The 14826-nt window shown below is 37.0% G+C and overlaps 1 protein-coding gene across 2 annotated transcripts in view; it reads right to left on the bottom strand.

The window, feature by feature from the left end:
* PRKG1 (protein kinase cGMP-dependent 1) overlaps positions 1–14826 on the bottom strand; it is a 1245509-nt gene that overhangs the window by 129970 nt on the left and 1100713 nt on the right. For both annotated transcript variants that reach the window (XM_082633213.1, XM_082633214.1), the window contains exon 8: positions 6895–6960. In XM_082633213.1, the coding sequence (XP_082489339.1) occupies positions 6895–6960 (66 nt within the window). The remainder of the gene's footprint in view (positions 1–6894; positions 6961–14826) is intronic.

Raw genomic sequence — 14826 nt, forward strand, 5'->3', positions numbered from 1 at the left:
TGGATTCAGTATTTTTGTTTATTTTACTTTCAACTTGGAGTTGAACACCTAAATAAGCCACAGCAAAGGGAAATAGAGGAAGGCACCAATCTACCGTAAGCAAGAAGGTGGGGAGGAGATCTGGGTAGAGGCCAGGATCAGAAGCACTATCCTTGGTGATTGATGGCAGATGTGGCTAAAGAACTGGAAACTAGTACTAGAAACAGGCTACATGTGGAGGATAGGGGGAATAGACAGATGGAGGTTCTGCTACCAGCACTGGTAAAGAAACAACAACAGCAACATAAATTTAATATAATTGAGCTGGTCCTATACACTCAGTTTTCAAACCTGTATTGAATTCATGTCTTGTTCATCCCTGTAGCCCAAGTAACTGACACAGGAAGCAGGCATTCATTTTTTATTCTGAATAAATGTTAAAATTTCCTAGTCTGCCTCTCATCTCAGTTTTAATACCTAGGCTCCAGTTTGGGTGTTGAGAAGTAGTCTTCAGTTTACCAATTTCAGTGACTTTTTCTCTATGTCCAATCTTTCTTGGTAACCTATTTGCTACTCTAGTTTGTACAGGTTTGGGGACCAGCCTTAGACCTATGAGTTGCTTCCTAATCATTAGCCTAGTGGCTATGCTACAGTCTTGCTACTCTTTTAAATAGATGGTATGAATATGTCTTTTACACACAAGTCAACTTAGCTCTAGGAGGTAAAAACTTGAAGCAGAGTCACCTAGGCTTTTCTGATCTACAGAGATACCTTAATTTCTAAGACTGCCATTTCCAATGCCCAATAATCTGATATTTGACACTCTCTCCTATCTCATCATTTTTATGCCCCAGTACACTGCACTTCCTCTAGGCTAGTTCTTGGTTTCTATCCCCCAGACTTTGTCTCAATAATACAACTGGCTCCAAAGTATGATTAAATATCACAGAGTGTCACAAAAAGGTAAGAGTTAGTCATGCATGGTTTGTAAATCATTTTAGTGACTCAAGGGGTCTCATGAAGGGCCTTAAGAATCATGTGGAGTGAGTGATTTGGAGGGAGAGAGGGAAGACTCCTGGGTAGACTAAGAGGTCTTACTCTCTTGACAGCCAAAAAAAAGTTCCTGTTTTCTTTCTAATTTATTTCATTTAAACAATGGGTTTAGTAAGACAAAAGCTTGAAAACTCCTGGTGATAAACTGTCATTTTAGCTTGACATTACTAGTCAAAATAATTAGTTGCCAGTATGACACAGGAATTGACCAATCAGAATGGACACTGGTCCTGATGTATGCCAGATGCTCCCTTTTAGTTGCTGGATCAAGGAGAGATCTGGAGATTCCTGGCCAGAGGAATCAGATCACCAGGCAGCAGAGGGGTGGGAAAAACACACAGGGAGCTCAGACTACTGCTACTTACCAACCAGTATGAAAGTGTTTCAATTTTTATAACCAATATGGCTACATCTTGGAGGTTACACAATAAATCAGGGATAGAGTTGAGACTCTAACTTAGATCTTAATTTCCTGGGGGAAAATATGTAACTCTTTGAATATTTACTAGTAGTTATATTACTGTCTTTAAAAATGATCTCAACATGTCAAAAAAAATTATCCTATGTGAACTCCTAGCAACTTACCATGCCAATGAAGAAGTAAACATTGCATAACTGATTAAGGAACACAATGATATAGTTACTTTTATATTTTATTTCTTTTCATGGATTCTAAAACAAGAGATGCTAAATATTCTTAGTTGTGTTTTATATATTCAAGAACTTTATTAATGGAAATAGATTGTTCTGTTAGATTAATATTCTTTTATGTCAATTTTCATGAATTTTAGAAAGACTGCAGATAGACTGGGTAATTATTAAAATAATGACTAGGCTGCAAGAAACCCATCCTCAGAGAATGCTTCCTGAGAAAACCATGTATCTGTTTATCATTTTCTAGTTTGTCAATGAGCATTTTTTTTTTAAAAATCTGACATGCATGATTAGTTACAATATAATGTTCTTTTGCTGTCCCTCTGGAATGATAAAGCATAATCACTGACTTATGTAACATGGTACCTCAGTTGTAAATTTTTGAAAGAAGCTCCTTTTGTTGACAGTTCTAACATCTGCCATCTGTTTGCATGGGATGAAGCCCTGGTGCCCCCCTAATTGGCCATAAATTAGGTACCAGCAGCAGGCTTATGAGAAGATCCTTCAGTTACAGCTTGATTTTTTTAAGCTGTGAATTCATCATTTGGTGAGAAGCCCAACTCCTCTCATGAGTACAGAAATGCACCTCTTGAGCCCTAGACTCAAGCTATCTTCTTTATATTTATGTTTAAAGCCAGATCTCCCTCAAGGTATCCTTTCTGTGTATACCCCTGAAGATAAACTTATGCTGATTAGAGAGAAAAACTGCTACATCCAAGGGATTCCAATACTTTCTCTAAAAAAAGGAAGGGCACATTTACTGAGTGCTTACTACACATCTTGTGCTGTGCATGGACCTTGATATGAATTAAACTGTTTGATCTTCAAACCAATTTTATAATTTAGGTGACAATATCCCATTTTGCAGATAGGGAAACTGAAACTTAGAATTTAAATAACTTGCCCATATTCTCATAACATGGTGCAGTAAATATTCAGTATTGAGCTTTGACAGAGTCCATACACTCCCCACTGCACACTATATATGACTAGGTTTGAGAAAAGAGAATGGATGAGATCAAATGTATGTATGTGATGCTACTTGATGCTCCTTCATCTCTCGGGATCTCAGTTTACTAAAGTGAAGAATCTGCACTAGATGACCCACAATGTCCCATCAGTTTGTTCCTCTGACTTGATTAATCTGGGCTTTACCATTTACCATGAAACCTTATCATGTTATTAAACTTTTATGGGTTTCAGTTTCTTTTTTTGTTAAACATCCTACCTTTTTTCCAGGTGGGATCTCATACATATGGAAATTCATCAATTACAAAGGACTGTAGAGATATAAACTGATATGATTACCCATCCATCCCCAATCAGCTGGCAAACCCTCAGCCCCAGTGTCACTTCTTCCCTCACCAGATTCCCTTGCTTTATGCTGTAGAGGCAAGATTAAGGCCATCCAAGTTCCCATAACTTTCCTTATTTACATCTCTACAAATTTTCTTTCTTTCCTCTTTTTCACTATTTCCAGAATTTTTTTTTTTTTTTTTTTTTTTTTTGCGGTACACGGGCCTCTCACTGTTGTGGCCTCTCCCGTTGCGGAGCACAGGCTCCGGACGCACAGGCCCAGTGGCCATGGCTCACGGGCCCAGCCGTTCCACGGTATGTAGGATCCTCCCAGACCAGGGCATGAACCCATGTCCCCTGCATTGGCAGGCGGGCTCCCAACCACTGCACCACAGCTCCCAACCACTGCACCACCAGGGAAGCCCCTCCAGAAAATTTTTTAAAAGTATTCTCCAAGTTACCTTTCCTTGTTTGCCCACAGTTTCCTCCCCTGTGGACACATTTCCATCAAGCATTCCCATTAGTAATTTCACTTGCTCCATCTTCCTCAATAGTTGTACAGACCCATCACAAGGAACTCTCCAAGACTTCACTAGGGCCTCATATTCCCCCACCCCCTGTTTTTTCTTTTTTTTTTCTTAACTCAATTTCTTGAAAGAAATAACCCTTTAGTCTCATTGCTCTCACTTCCTCAGTGCCCACTGACTCTTTGTAATCTGGATTCCATTCTCACCATTTTATTAAATTTTTTTTCTCCCAGGTTACTAAACCTATCGCCCTTTTCTCTCTATATATGCCTCTCACCTTCTCACTTGCATTTAATGCTGCTGATTATCCTTTTTCTCTTGAAATCTTCTCTTGGTTTCTGGGGCTTCCTACACTGCTCTGAGTGCTAACATTGCAGTTTTATTCACTGTTTTTCTTCCCCTGCCTCACTTTTAAATGTAAGAATTTCCACAAATTCTAAAATTGGTCTTCTATCTTCTCTATCCTTTCATGCAATTCCATCCAGTCTTATGGCTTCAGCTGTTAACTCTATGTCAGCATTTTTGTGTGTGTGTGTGTGTGTGTGTGTGTGTGTGTGTGGTATGCAGGCCTCTCACTGCTGTGGCCTCTCCTGTTGCAGAGCACAGGCTCCGGATGCACAGGTTCAGCAGCCATGGCTCACGGGCCCAGCCGCTCTGCGGCATGTGGGATCCTCCCGGACTGGGGCACAAACCTGTGTCCCTTGCATCAGCAGGCGGACTCTCAACCACAGCACCACCAGGGAAGCCCAATATCAGCAATTTTTAAGTTAATTTTAAGTCAACTCTAATGAGTTATTGTCCCACATTTTCTACCTCCTGCAGGGCATCAGTTCCTGTGTCCAACTTGTATGTCAAATTTAGTGAAAAATCGTTATGCCTCCCAAACTAATTTTTTTCAACATTCCTTCTAGATCTTCTTAATCCTGACTACACCCCTAATTTCTCCCTTAGCCTTCACATTCAGTCAAGTGTTAAGCCCTCTGGGTTTACCTCTTCATTCTAATGTATGCCTCCCATTAATGGTCTCGTGATCACCACTTGGATTTACAGACTGCCAATCAGATATTATGTCTCTATCCTCTCCCTCTAATTCATCTTACACAGCCTTCTCAGTGTTCTAGTGACACTATCTGGCTGCAGAGAACTGTCAAAGTCACCCTTCTCCCACTAGTTGGTAATCTTGGTGAACCAGCCCCTACATGTTTGTGAACATTTCTATCACACCTCCTCCAGCTACCTTTATACAGTCTCCCTTGAGCCAGTAGAAATGGCTCATAGTTCTATTCTGAGTACTGCTTATGCTATTCACTCTATTTATCTTGCTTCTCCTATACTTACAGATTTATCTAATAAAACCATTTATTCCATGAAGACTTCCCTGATTCTCCCCAGAAGTAGTCAGCTCCCTTCTCTGGACTCCCATGGTACACTGTGGACCATTCTTGCATTCTGCTTTGCATGACGGTTATTTGTATAAATGCCACAATTCCTCTATTAGAAGCTAACCCCCCAAACCAGGATCTGTGCTGCTCCTTTGATTCTTCTCACAGCCCTTAACAATGCCTCGTATGTGCTACAGCCTCAGAAAAATGTTAGTCAAATGAAAGAATGAACAGGTAATTGTTGTTTCTGGGAACCAGATGAAGAATATCTGTTTCAGAAATATTCATGGATATAGCTATCATTCTGCAATGATGCTACTGCTCTGGTTCTAGAGATCCAGCACAGAGGGGCATGCAAAAGTGGGATTTGTGAATCAAGTGGGATTCTTCTATGTCCAGAGCCCCCTGAGCTCAACATTCAACTCCTTCATTCTGAACTGATCATATCTGCCCCTCAGTTTCATTCCACACTGACATTCACAGCCTATTCTAGCTCTAATGGCTCCACTGAAATGGATGGTTTATGGTTCTTCTCGAGTCAGGCAATTGGCTTTTGTGATAAATGTATCCATACACAGCAAAGAGAAAACATCTGGAGGACTGCTTCCAGACAGTAGACATGCATTTTACTCAGGCTATTGGAGAGTCAATAATCTGATATTTGTAGTTTAACCTGTAAAGCATTCAGGTAATGGGGCTAGCAAGGCAAAATAAACAGAAGCAACAGGGAGCAGCATCACTGAACAAACTTTTAATGGCCCTAAATATGCCTATGTCTAGAACTGATGCTTTCTCCAGAAGTGTCTTCCTAAATGCTTCTGTTTTAGAAATTTGGGGACAGAAGAATAGAGGAGAAAACTAAAACATGCTCAAGGAATAGTCCATTTCCTAGTAACAATAATAATAATAAATTTATATTATATAAACATAAAATAATTTATAATTATTATAAAATATGCTATAAATATTTTATAAATTATAAAATATAATTGAAAAATACGAATAATTATTATTAAAAAAATTTACATGAATAGCATTGTTCACGTGTATCCTGGGTAAAGACCACTTGGATACATGCTTTTCTTTTTTATTTTTTTAAAACATCTTTATTGGAGTATAATTGCTTTACAATGGTGTGTTAGTTTCTGCTTTAGAACAAAGTGAATCAGCTATACATATATATATATCCCCATATCTCCTCCCTCTTGCGTCTCCGTCCCACCCTCCCTATCCCACCCCTGTGGGTGGTCACAAAGCACCGAGCTGATCTCCCTGTGCTATGCAGCTGCTTCCTACTAGCTATCTATTTTACATTTGGTAGTGTATATATGTCCATGACACTCTCTCTCTTCGTTCCAGCTTACCCTTCCCCCTCCCCCTGTCCTCAAGTCCATTCTCTACGTCTGCATCTTTATTCCTGTCCTGCTCCTAGGTCCTTCATAACATTTTTTTTTTTTTAGATTCCATATATATGTGTTAGCATACAGTATTTGTTTTTCTCTTTCTGACTTACTTCACTCTGTACGATAGACTCTAGGTCCATCCACCTCACTACAAATAACTCAGTTGCATTTCTTTTCATGGTTGAGTAATATTCCATTGTATATATGTGCCACATCTTCTTTATCCATTCATCTGTCAATGGACACTTAGGTTGCTTCCATGTCCTGGTTATTGTAAATAGAGCTGCAATGAACATGCTTTTCTCATGTGTTCTCATCAATCCTCATGATATCTCTATGATGTTGTATTATCTCCAGTTCCCAAATGAGCTGAGGTGAAGTTCATAGTGGTTAAATACCTTGTTAAAGATCACAAAGTTGGAATGGCAGAGTGAGCCACTTCCAAGAACAACAGGGAATACAAATCAAATATAGAACTCATTTTAAATAAAAAGATATAAAACAGGCATTAATAGCTCCATGAAGTGATGTCTAATTCCAGGAACTTACGTGTGTCACTGATATGAGTGTGCAATATGCATAAGAAAGCAAGGCACTTACTCTCTGTCGATCACAAGGCAGGTTACAGCTTCTGCAGCAATTACGTTTGCTGTTCTGACATCTTCCCTATACAAAAAATAGAGAGAGATTGAAGTAAAACACCCTTTAATATCAAAGAAAAGTGTTCATTATGATTAATGCAAGACACATATTAAATTATGTATACTCTTCTGATTTTTGCACTTCGAGATTTAAGCTTTGTTAATGTTTCAAATTTCTTTATCCTGAGGAACCATATTACTCTTGCCATTTATCACACAAATCTTACAATTATAATCTAGTAGTTATAATTTTCAAACTTAAAGTTTCACTTACACAAATGAAACAAAATTTTATATCATCATTCCCTATGCTAGTTGGGAAATTAATGAATTAATTGGATGATGATAAAGACAGTAATGAACGTGAATAGGTAAACTTTTTAAAAGACCTGAAGATATAATTCTGGAAACTTGAGTATCTAATCCATTTGTGTATGAATTTATCATTATTACCCTGAGAATAATGGACCTGTTTTAATCATTTTCTTACTTTGGAGACCCTGTACTTATGTGACCAATCTTTTGGCAACTTATAATAAACAGTTATTCACCTATACCAGAGCTTATGGTTGTTCAAGAACATTCAACAAATCTTAACCACTCTGATTGAAATACGTATATACATACTGTTCCTTTATAAGCATCTAATTGGTCACTGCAGGAATACCTATCAACCTCTGAAACCTTTATAAATCTGCCATGGTATCTCATCTTATCCAGTGGTCAAAGGTGGTAAATTAACATTCACATTTCATTTTGAGCTACTAAAAATTTAATAGTACCACTGTCATGGAAACATTGTTATACTTGAAACACTCTGTTTCCTAGTAAGGTAAAATTTCTAAGCTAATATAATTAATGATAAATATAAGTTTGAAATACATTACAGAGATATGTATATAGGAAATAGTACGGTGTTAATAACCATCTAAAAATCATAATTGAAACATCATATGTCTCTAATATCAGGCTTCAAAGTCTTGAAAATAAAGATTTTCCCAGTGGATTTTTATTTTTTCAAAATACACTAAGTTCTCACAGATACTTCTGAACTATATTTTTCCATTGATCCTTTTGTCTTTCACTGTTGCTACATGATACTGCTACCACTACAGTTGCTTTATAGTAACTATTAGTATTTAGTATTTGGAAAAGCAGTTTCCCTTACCAAAATTCTTTTTCAGAAATATCTTGATGATATTCTTAAGCATTCATATATCATAAAGATTTTAAAATCATTTGTCCACATCTAAAGAAACCCACATTGGGATTCTAGTAGAGTTGTATTACATTTTTACATTGATTTCAGAAGAAGAACTTTGATTATATTAATTTTCCTTGCAAGAACACAGCATGACTCTACACTTGTTCAGATCTAGTTTTATGTCTTAATCTTTCTTAATCTTTTTCACTTAATCTTTCTTAATCTTTTTCCTAGCATTTTAAAAAAAGGTATTCTTAGGTGTTTTATATTATCAGTTTCTCTTATGGCATTCCTTTTCCATTTCTGTTTCTCATTGGTTATTGATATTAAAGAAAAAAACTATTGATTATTGTATATTTTTAATCTACCTACCATACAAAGTTCACTTCTGATTCTAAAATTTCTATTTCAGTCTCTTCAATTTCCAGTATGATCCTCCCAGTGCCCCCCCCACATCCTCCACCTTTCAGCCAAACTGGCTCCTCTAAACGACTGAACACAAGATCTCCTTCTTGTCATGAGTTCTTCTTACCAAGCCTTCCCTAAACCTAGGAACTTCCTTTCCAACTCCTTGACCAGTTCACACCCGCTTACCCTTTAGATCTCGGCTTAGGTGCCCCTTTCCTCAGGGATGCCATGCTGAATTAACTAGGTTGGGTTCCCTATTTATCTGTTCTCATGGCCTTATGTACCTCTCCATCCAAGTACCTATCACGGTTTATAATTTATGCATTTGTTTGTTGGTTAATGGCTCTATCCTCCTTCCACTAATTGTTATGAAGGCAGGGTCCATGGCTAGTTTTGCTCCCCATTTTATACTGAATGGCTGGAACAGATGAGTTGCTTAGTAAGTGTGTGAATAGGAATCTTGAAACCTTGGGAAGAATAGAGTTCAGGCTTTGGAGTCACACTATCTCAGTTTTAGAAAACAAGGTATACATGCTTTATGAAAGCCTCAATTTCCTCATCTATAAAAATGGGAATGATAACAGTGCCCATTTAATGGTCTTAAATGCAATAATGATGTTTTTCACAATGTCTAGCACAGAGAGAGCAGTGGGTCCTGCCGTTCATTACTTCTAATTTTTCTCATCACCAATACTGTCTTTGTGGAGGTGCTGTCTGGTATTTTATGAAATGCTACTACCCAAGAACAAAGTGAGGATTTTCTTTCTGTTCCATAGAAATAGATAATATATTTTCAAGTCCATTATTATTTCTATGTAGTAATTTTTGGTGAAGTGGACACAGCAGACAGAAGTCATCAGTAATGCCCATCAGGTGCCTTATAAATTGTATGAATGACTTATTTCTTAGGAGACTGCTCATGGCAGCATATGTTACTGCAAATTGCTGTCAGTGTATTTTTTAAAAGTCTATCACAGCTTTATAGAAAACTAACTTTCCCTAAAATATATTTCTACCTTGACAACTTAAACTTGCCCATAGAGTCTTTAAAAATGTAATATGTGAAAAATAATGCTTCATTTGCAACATATTTTCCATGCATATGAATTTTTAAGAAATGCTTTCATCACAAATGTCCAACATTTTAAAACTGTATCATATATCTGGTCTAAATTGGATATACTTTCAAAATAAATTCAATTTCCTTGGAACAAAAAAAATACATAGGTATTTTAAAATGTAGATGGTGAAAAATCAAAGATCAGAAGTGACATAGTCAATAGAAATTGAGAATATTTTATTTTAAAAAAGGAAAATTTGTAAGTTATGGCCTACAATCAGGCTCAGTACCTAGTAATGTGACATGTATCAAAACAAAAAAGATGCATAACATGGAGAAAAAAACAGCATATTAAACAGTGGATTGGGCTTCCCTGGTGGCGCAGTGGTTGAGAATCTTCCTGCCAATGCAGGGGACACGGGTTCGAGCCCTGGTCTGGGAAGATCCCGCATGCCGCGGAGCAACTAGCCCCGTGAGCCACAAATACTGAGCCTGCGCGTCTGGAGCCTGTGCTCCGCAACGAGAGGCCGCGATAGTGAGAGGCCCGCGCACCGCGATGAGGAGTGGCCCCCACTTGCCGCAACTAGACCTCACACAGAAACGAAGAGCCAACACAGCCATAAATAAATGAATAAATAAATAAAAATTAAAAAAAAACAGTGGATTATAATATTTGCCATCTATTGAGCATCTAGTATATATCAGGAACTATATCAAACAATCTGCACAAATCTCAGTTAATGCATATAACATAGGGTGTGTATTTTATCTGAAATTTACACTTGGGGATAAATGTTATATAATACACCAAAAGAAAGACATAGCTAATGAGTCGCAGTCTTGGTATTTGAACAAAGAGCTGTCTGGCTCCAAAGCCCATGTTCTTTTCTAACAGTTCACTGCCTATACCCTCTGCTATAAGATTTTAAATTGACAACTATTCTAAATTCATTCTACAGCAGGATGACATCTGAGCAGTAAGCACTCATAATGTCTCTCTGCCCATCAGTATAAAAATTATATTTAACTATTTTAAAAAGCAGCATTAATATGTTTATGGGTGTCCAACTGCAAAGCTAAATCAATAAACCATTTTGATTCTCAGATTATTAGAGTTCCTATCCATAGTATGTCATAGCCCTGCTATGTTGCTTTATAACATTATATAACAATAGAAAATCATTCAATGCCAAGTTCATTCAATGCCAAACTCATGTTGCCATTACAATGTTATTGCATTTCTACTTAAGATGTTTAATGCCACTATGCCTGCCTATGCAGGTGTCTGGAAATGCCGTCCCTGTGTACCTAGAGAGCTTGCTCCTGGAAAAATGCTAACTGACCTAGTATTGACATATATTAATCCCTTATTTTAGGAGAGATTGTAGAAACTTCTGATGAGAGAATATATTTATATAAGCTGACAATACTGTGACTTACTGTGTGTGCTTATTTCCTTTATAGGACCAAGGACCATGGTAAAAGCAAATATCACTTGGACTGAGATATGAAATATTAAATACTCATAAAACAGGGATGTCCTAATAGCTCCACAGCTATGTAATGTATCTACATAGCTGTTATGATACTGGTTTCACAGAACATGTGCCAAGGTAGCAGGGGCTTCATGTAATACTAGTTTAGACATGGGGAAAAGAAGAGGGAGATAATGTTCCTTTTTAAAAACTGAGCTTTCCTTTAGTTTTACTTTTTGGCATATCAGGGTGTTTGATAATTTCTAATAGAATAACATATGAGACTTTGAAAAAACATTGGCAAGAGAATTTTATAAATAGAATTTTAAGATAATGTCTAATATACTTAAAACTTTCACCAAACACATATTGCCTCTGAGCACAGCACACTTCTTTATAGGAGGTAAAGCTCCATGTATCTACATAACAGTCCAGGTCTAACATGCACATTGTCTTTAAAAATAGAAATCTCATATTCATTCATTTCTGTACCTGTATATTAGTTTATTTCAGCATGACAATTAATAAACATGTACTACTGCAGAAGTAGCTACTGTTTGGCAAATTAACAGATATTTCACAAACTTGCCATTGATTAATGAACAAAAGCTATGCAGTTTAGTAGTGTTCTTTCTTTAAGCATTTTTGGAGGAGTTAGAAATTCCTTTCAATGAAATCATAGAGCATGAAAAAATATCCAAAAATATTTGTAAATACGGTTTTCTGTGCACTGACTCTGATATTCTCTGAACTTCATCACTGGAATCTTCATCATCACTGTACCCCAAAGTAGAGTCGCTGTCAGTATCTGAATAATCCATAGCAAGGGTTTACATTGACTCTTCTCTTTCTGAAGCAATTCTCTCATGTCTCATGGCTGCTAGAGAACTCTACAGTGCATTGATATCTCTCCGGGAACACAGAGTGTACGAGGCCAAAGCAGAACAGTTTACGCAAAGTAACTGTTCCAGGAGAGGCTCTCCCTTTTCAGCTCTAGAGCAGTGTGACTGCTGTCATCAGAGTCCTAGCATTCCCTCGGTGCCAGCCTTGATGGAAAGTGACACTACTCCAAGCTTGACAGCTTACAGCAACCATGGGTCAGAGCCCTTCATTCTCATTCAAGTGCAACAGGCAATGTCCACAGTTAAATTTAGGACAAAATAAATGCTTTTCATCTCAAAAGCAAAGGCAATCATACTACAACACATAGGATGTTCAAAACTGATAGGCTATGACAAGCATCCAAGAGCCACTTGAAATTAGACTTTGAATTAATTATGAACTAGAATTGCAGAGTTTGTGGCAAATTCAACTGTGCTATTTGAAAGTTTGGTCCCAGAGGAGGTAAGTGTCATGAAAAAAAAGTTGCATCAGGCCATTCACCGACTCTACTTCCTATTTAGTCATGAAGTTATTCTAACATGATTTATAACTCCCACACTCCAATAGAATACATACACTAAGAGTAAAATGAATTAATGCAAATAAACACTTGTCTTCTAATCAAGCTTGGCATAGAGTAAGCAACCAATAAATGTTAACTATCATCATCATCATCATCATTGTTGTCACTTTAGGATCCTCTGACATCTAGAAACCATATTACCCTTCTGGATAGAGTTCCGCTGAGGAAACCTCCTTTCTTAAAATTCTATTCTAAATCAGTCTCCCAATTGTTTTCTGACGCTACCTTCTCAGTTTGTTTTCCTGAATCCTCTTCCTTGGTTCACTAGAAAATAGGTGTTTCTCCAAAATTCTTTTTTTGGCCTTCTTTTTGATTGTTTCAACTCTTCTTATTGGGGAACTCTCACATAATCCTATGGCATCAGCTGTTAGTTTTATATTAATGACTTTTAAGTCTTCATTTCTAACTTTACCTTTCTCCTACTGGACACCCTTGCCTGAAAGTTCCATTGCAACCTCTAATTAAAACCTAACTCATTTTCTTTTAACCTCAAAACCACTGTTTTCCTTGGGTTCCCTATCTGGGTAAATGACATCACCATTCTTGCATTTGCCTAGGCTCAAAAGATTAGATTCATGTTTTTACTCTCCTTTCTCCATCACTGCCTATGATTGATTATACTAGTTCTATCTTTGTCTTATCTCTTATATCCATCCTTGCTTTGCATTCTCATAGCCGCTGCTTTACTTTGGGCCTTCACCATCTCCACCCTGGAACGCTGATCAGGCCTTATAACTGACCTCCTTGCCACCACTTTCTCCCTCCTCAAAGTCATATCTCACTTTGCTGCACATTTTCAAATGTAAATCCAGTCATGTCAGTTCTTTGCATGAGAACTTTCAAAAGAAAAAAGAAAAGTTTCTATACTGTCATTTAGAGTTTGAGGTCCTCCACTAACTGACCTCTCACCTTTCCAGGCACTATACAGACGATCCTCTGCTGCACCTGCAACAAATAACTATTTCCTTAAGATACGCCAGCTATCATCTCCATGCCTGTGCACATGCAGGTGGTTCCTCCAAGAACCATTTATTCCAGTTCAAACTTTCATCCATGAAAACTTCCATGATTTTTCAATAGCATTTTAAAGGGAAAAAAATTCACATAAGAAATATGTCTACATACTAATCATGGAAAAAAATATGTAGTTAAACAAACAAAAAAGAGAGAAAATAGAAAAATACTATAATACCATCTGCCAGGAGATAACTAAGGTTAACACCTTGGTGAATATCTTTCAAACACTTTATTATTCTTAAGTATTCACGTTTCATGAATATAATGTCAAAGTTTATTTTAACAAATATTTACTGAGGGCTATTATATTCTGAATGTCTGAACCTTATGGTCTAGTTGGGACAGAAGTTAAATTAGTAGGCAAAAAAATGCTGATCAAATAGCATGCAAACAGAGATCTAATAGAGAGGATGCCATTTTGCAATTCAGAGGACAGACAGCATTTTTGAGGACATTAAAAATTAAGATCCCCCCGCAAAATGAGTTGAATTAGCAAGATGAGTCAGGGAAAGAAAAACATGCAGTAACCCTGAGGTAGGAAATAACTTATTGTAAAACAAAGAAGGTTGAAATTCAGGGATAGAGTAAAAGAAGGCAGGGGCCAGGAGAAACCAGAAAGGAAGGCAGGGTCCCATCATTCAGATCCTGTAGACTAGTCCAAGGATCTACTTTTCAAAAGAGATTGACTAAGGGAAACTTTTTTCCTTTACCATATTAATAAAATCTTAAAAATTAGGTGGAAAGCACAAACAGAGGAAACAATTTGCATGAAATAAAGTATTGAGGAAATAATTTTAGATGAGTCATTTTAAAACACTGATGTCCTTTACACTTATTAAAGTAAATGTTACTGTATGGAAATCCATATATTAAAGAATATATCTAAATAGAAAATATGATCTCTGCTGTTTAGAACCTTCCAAAGTAGAATATAGGAGTAATGAAAAAACAAATGCATAAAAATCAATGTATTATCAGGAATATTTGTCAACTCATGACGAACAAAGACTCGAATTTGAACTAGATACATTTTCCAGAGTGCACCCAAGGCAGTCTCTGCTTTTTCATTGATAAGAGGGACTCATAACATGACCTCAAAGAGGATGTTTCTCTAGGCAGAGCAATGATAAGTGTTACCAATAAAGTAATTCCAAAGTTTATCCTTTCTGGTAACATAGGTGTATATTTCCATTCACTGCATTAATTCACTTTCTGAGAGAATGCAAAACCTTTTGGATCTACACCCATGCAAGGTCACAATA

Source organism: Mesoplodon mirus (assembly GCF_964341445.2).
Source record: "Mesoplodon mirus genome assembly, chromosome: 2".
NCBI lineage: Eukaryota > Metazoa > Chordata > Mammalia > Artiodactyla > Ziphiidae > Mesoplodon > Mesoplodon mirus.